Below are 6,000 nucleotides of genomic sequence, written 5' to 3'. Positions count from 1 at the left end.
AACCATGGCAACACCGTTTATCGAAATCAAAAACCGATGTACAGAATTATGTATCTTAGTGTTGTCTTCTTGTGTGCCAAGTTATATTGAAATCAGACCAAAACTGTAGGAGGGGTAACATTTTAAACGTATTACACAGAAATTTCCATTTTTAGTTACCATGGCAACACTGTTCACAAAAATCTAAAACCGATATACAGAATTGTGTATCTTGGTATAATCTACCTATGTGTCAAGTTATATCGAAATCAGACCAAAACTGTAGGAGGAGTAGAGTTTTGAAAGAACTTCATAGAAATTTCTTTTTAGTAACCATGGCATCACCGTTCATCAAAATCAAAAACTTATAAAAAGAATTGTGTATCTTGGTACAGTCTACTTGTGTGCCAAGTTATATTGAAATCAGACCAAAACTGTTGAAGGAGTTGCATTTTAAAAAAGTATTTCACAGAAATATCTATTTTTTGTAACCATGGCAACACCGTTCACCTAAATCTGAAACCGTTATACAGAATTGTGTATCTTAGTATAATTTAATTCTGGGTGTAACGCGGTATTTCATTGGATAAAAAATTTACTTTATATCGTATAAATTGGGTTGCCTACGTCACAATGACTTGCTTGAAAAACGTATCGACCCGCCTGACGTTGCATTCAAATTTTGTACAAATTGAAGTCACTTTTAAGGGCAATCATCTTTTTTTTTCTTACATCAAATGAATGAAAATAAAATATAAGTAATAAATTTAATAGCTGCCCAATTTATACGGAATAAAATTGGATTGGAACAGTTTACGCTTTTTTTTTTTTTATAAACCGCTTCGCGTAACTTTATACTCCGAATGGATTCTTCTCATTATACTATAGATACTATTAATATACTTAAGCAAAACATAACAAAAAGTCATTAAATATAATAATAATTTTATTTGAAGAATTGTCATATTCAAAACACACGTATATTTCTTCCAGATTATAAAAAACTAATATGAACAAAATCGACAATGTCCTCAACAATAAAACTACCCATATGTAATATCACAGTCATATAATGATGAAGTATCTGAAATAATGACAAATTCCCATCTCAATAATTCAGCTTATGGTGCCGACTGTCCTGTGTTTAATGTCACCATAGCTCCTCTGATTAGACCCAGTGGATGCGGCGTGTTGACAGTTACTTCATCAGTGAACATTCACTTGGAGAAGAGACTTAACTGAATTAAGGGAATAACTTGTAACGTCGTCAAATCCGCTAAAACTGCCTGTAAAATACAAAGGAGATATAAACGCTTGCAAGTCTTTTTTTTGTAAATTTTCTAATTACTTTGTCATGTTCTAGATTTTGAATTTACCGGATGGGGGTAAATACAAATTTTAGAACATTGCATGACTCTAAATTTTGTATTTACCCCCACCCGGTAAATATCAAATTTTGAACAAGACAACTTACCAACTGGAGATGGGAATAGCACTGAATATTAATATAAAAGTCTAATAATGTCCTCCAAAAGCTATTTTAAAAAGTTGAAAATTATTTAAGAAATAATTAAGAAATTCTGTAAATTCTTTAACTTTTTCTTCAAAAAGAAATATATATATATATATATATATATATATATATATATATATATATATATATATATATATATATATATATATATGGGTAAAATTTCAAATTTTCTTAAGTTGAGTTTTCAAGCACAAAACAAAACAGCTCTAGTAAATTTTGTATTTACATCCATCCAGGCATCAAGTCAAAATTTAGAACAAGTCGAACAGAGGCAAAATGTTATATGAAAAAAAAACCCACTGATATACAACATTGTGCAAGTAGGTAGATAGATGCGGCATATAGATAGTTCCCAATAACTTCAGAAAAAGTATAATTATAGTGTATCATTTGTCATCTAAAAGTTATGTGACTGTTTTATTAACTTCAACTCTCAGAAAATAAGCAAGTTTGTTCTTTCCTTTCGACATTGGTGAACAGAGTCACTATCAGATTTGGAATTATACTTCAGATTTTAATTGGGTTCCTAAATGGGGATCTGAAATACATATATAGTTAGTAGCAAGTGTTTGAATATTCCAAAAATTTAATCACCAGGTCAGCAATATTCATTTAATTTTGATCTTGAGGTCAATACGACAATTTAGATACCGAATGAGTACAATATTCACCGACTGGAGTTTTTACTTTACTGTTCTCATTGCCTTTTCACGACAAACATTGCAGATCAATAAAAAAAATAAAGACTTAGTCAAATGTACGTCTTAATGCAATGTTTACTGAAACAGTGCATTCATTTGGGAAAAGAATACATCGCCTGTCCTTATATTTTCGAAAAAAAATAGTTACTAATGAAGAGACTGCTAAATCCAAAACCAAGAAGCATGCCCAAAAGCCATGTTGCGGACATAAAAATGTTTTGACTGAGTTCACACAATCATCAAGAAGAAGATAAAGTGACAATGATAAAAATAATTCAGAATCCCGCTACGTTCCATTCAAACTAGGCATGTTTTTATAACTGTTTAGTTTTGTCACTTGGAATATTGAATACATTGGTTTATGAATACATCTTTTGTAAAAGAAAAAAAATCCTTTTTCATCAAAGTGAATAAAATACAGGTGGAATTGAGTTACCTCTGCTGCGTTATAGGATTGAACCTTCATTAAATTGGTCTTTCTGAAGGAAAATATTGCCACCGCCAACACTGGAAGAACAAACCATTGATTATAACTGCTGATAAGACTGTGCGCATCACGATGTTTTATATTGAATAACAAGAGTTAAACAAAACTACATATAATTAAAAACATTTTAATCAAAGCTATCCACATCTTTGAAGTATCCAATCCATTAAATCAAAGTGCTCCATAAAATAAAATAACGAGCAAACTCGTGCAACGAAATTGTTAAAAAATATCTATAATCAATATCTCTTTAATCACAGATAAACGTGCTTCTTAGATACTAAAATTTTTACACCTGAAAAATCCAATAATCGCAAATTAAAGATTTGTGCTGATCATTCGTGTAGCAATGTTCCTCTGATGAAATTTTTTTTTTCTGTTTATGACATAAAAAATGACCACACACCTGACAAGATCTCCAATGAGTTGTATGCTAGGATGCGGTCCCACAACAAAAGCACCTGGTCACTGGAAAGGTATCCCGAAAAGGCACGTACAAGCCACTTAAATGCTACCTTAAGTCTACAAATGAATTACAAATTTTAATCATTTTCTAGATTAAAACCTTTATACTCGCACGATTTTTCGTTCATGGGACCTGGTTTTATGTACATGTGCATCGTAAATTTGTTTTCTTTCTTGTACAGTACAGCCAAATATAGAGAGTTCATTCCCTTATATTGGAACCTCTAACAACGAATTTCAATATAAAAATCAAAGTTAACACATTTACGCGGGAATCCACAAAGCGCATGCCGCAAAAGGTCATATGCACATTTTTGATGACACTTGAATAGGAGGTCAATTTCATTTTAACCCTGCAGGAAGGACGTGGAAATTACAAAAAAATAGGGGGAATAACTTTTTTTTAAACTTATTATATACTCAAAACCAATATCGTATCAAGAAAGACCAATTTTTGAAACAGAAGTGCAATATGTCCAAATCTACAAGGGAACACAAATACATGTAAGATACTGTTGTGTTAAAATATCCAAATAAATGAGGTTTATACAAAAATATTTTGAAAGTAAATATGAAATAAATAAAACAAAATGATTCATTTCTCTTTATCTTAAAATTCAGTTTTGTGAAGAATTCCATGACGGAGTGCCAATACTGATCGACTGTCAAGACCACCACCTCACACAAAAATTGGATTAGGATGAACTCTCGCGAGAGTACAGCGATGTTTGAAATTTAGCTCTCAGCTCATCTATTACTTCACTTCAAAGAGTTTATTTATACGCAAATACATTATCAAATGGTAGAAACTTGAGATATAATATGTAAAGTGCATGCACCCAGTCATATGTCCTTTTTTCTTTTTATCCCCCAAATCAGACAAATTTGACAATTTTTTTTTTTCAAAATAAGCTGTACATACAATCTTACATATTTATGAGAAATTGAGAGAGCATTTATTCATAATCATGAAAATATAGATGTATACCATGACAGGCAGATGAAAACACGAGCTCTGTAAAATACACTGTAGCAAAATGAATTTTAAATGATACTGAAATAATTTTGCAGTCCATATTCATTAACACAAACTACCCTTGAACATCAGTTGTCTGTAACATCATTCTCAAAAAAGGCGTTTATTCATTCATTACTTCCCACAAGAGAATAACATTCCTAGATTCTAGATTGCTAACAGGGAGAAGATATCAATCATATCTCGATTTTTACATTTTCAATTATAGTAATTCTATAAACGCGAAGCAATTTCTGTTAATTGTCCGCGATTTAAAACTGGAGTTTTATTATAATTCTGACGTAAAAATTATTCCAATATGCATGACGCTAAGGTTATTAAATTATGAAAAAGAACTAATTAATAAACACTGTAGATTTTTCAGTAACAAATTGTTTTCCTACATGGCTAAGAGAATATATTAAATTGAACTTATCTTTCAGATGATTGAAAACTGTATGTTCATGTACTGTATTCAGCTTTCTTTCATGGATAATTTTTGTTCCATTTTTGATTCACGGTTTTCGATCTCTTTTATTGACTACTCATTCCTGATTTTGATTTAACTATGTACAATATTATTTACACGAATTTCTTTTGTCCCCATACATGTATGTAAAAAGCAAAAAAAGAAAAAAAATAAAACTGAAGGGAAAAATATGAATTATATCTGCAATACAAAACACCATACATCCTGAACAAATACTAACGGTTGACATCCAACAGACTTGAGGTGAAAGAACAGATCTGATTCGTGTGTCTGAAGAAGTGATTCAAAGAGTAGACTCAGGCCAACAATTCCCTGCAATAAAAAAAAATAAAGAGTGGATTAGAACTGGCGAACATTTGAACTACTGGACTCAAGAGGAAAACTGCTAGATCTCTTTTTTGCATTTCTTCTAAAAGTTTAGTGTACATATATCTAGTATAGACAATATGCCTTAGCATTTTTGTGTTGTTTTTTTCAACTTCTGTTTTATCCAACAAATTTTTACGATCTACAGCATCTTTAAACAAATGGAAGATTATTTCAAATTTCAATACATACACTGTAATAAATCTTGTACAATCTATACCTGTGGATGTGAAGCAATACTGTGGAGTCTGAAGAAATAGCGCACATACATCTCTCTAAACACGTAGTAAAGGGTGATAGGCTCTTTATACAGAAAACACATTGGTGCCACTGAAAGATCAAAATATCTTCGATATCAGATTATATAAAATTTCTGTTTAAATGCCATCACAGCTACATTGACAAAAATTTTAATCTCGTGCTTTGAGCCAAGAATTTTTCATATATCTATCAAATCTACACGGAGTTGTAGCTGTATGATCTGCAAGATTGTGTCTGGTTTTAGCTAAAGATTAAAAGGAATACAGAATAAATCGTTAAAGATTAGGTTTATAAACGTCTGAATCAGTGAATTTCTACCTACTGCACTTATCAAACATATATCTGTATTAATAGATGACATTTTTACCCTTCTTGTTCACTGGTACATGTATGTTTGTGCACTGGGTTCGTTGTGAGACGAAATTTGTTAGATGATATTAGCATAAATATTTAGTTGCTAATGTTTCATACTGTGAAATAAAAATCGGCAACACGACTACAAAGAAGTAATACTGTAGATTTTTTTAACAGTAGGCTTATATTGCATACAATATCTCGCAAGCTACTAATTGGTCACGTTATTATAAACGTTAGCCTTTTGACTTTTGAAATAAGCTCATTTGAGAATCCGTGTAAATTGTGTTTCTGATGTATTTCCTCACAATATACTCATTATAGTACACCTCAACCAAGTCAGTTTTC

General features: G+C 31.1%; 1 protein-coding gene across 3 annotated transcripts in view; it reads right to left on the bottom strand.

Moving 5' to 3' along the window:
• Positions 1-912: 912 nt before the first annotated feature.
• LOC133191940 (TBC1 domain family member 19-like) overlaps positions 913-6,000 on the bottom strand; it is a 38,732-nt gene continuing 33,644 nt past the window's right edge. For all 3 annotated transcript variants that reach the window (XM_061327712.1, XM_061327713.1, XM_061327714.1), the window contains 5 exons: positions 5,258-5,367; positions 4,892-4,983; positions 3,108-3,223; positions 2,651-2,721; positions 913-1,265 (listed from right to left, as the gene is read on the bottom strand). In XM_061327712.1, coding sequence (XP_061183696.1) covers positions 1,197-1,265; positions 2,651-2,721; positions 3,108-3,223; positions 4,892-4,983; positions 5,258-5,367 — 458 coding nt within the window. In that variant the 3' untranslated portion in view covers positions 913-1,196. The remainder of the gene's footprint in view (positions 1,266-2,650; positions 2,722-3,107; positions 3,224-4,891; positions 4,984-5,257; positions 5,368-6,000) is intronic.

The sequence above is a fragment of the Saccostrea echinata genome, unplaced genomic scaffold, assembly GCF_033153115.1.
Source record: "Saccostrea echinata isolate AGI-Se365-2 ecotype Australia unplaced genomic scaffold, CSIRO_AGI_Sech_v1 ptg000025l, whole genome shotgun sequence".
Taxonomy (NCBI): Eukaryota; Metazoa; Mollusca; class Bivalvia; order Ostreida; family Ostreidae; genus Saccostrea; species Saccostrea echinata.
The sequence above is the reverse complement of the archived record's forward strand: the minus strand, read 5'-3'. Positions and strand labels throughout refer to the sequence as shown.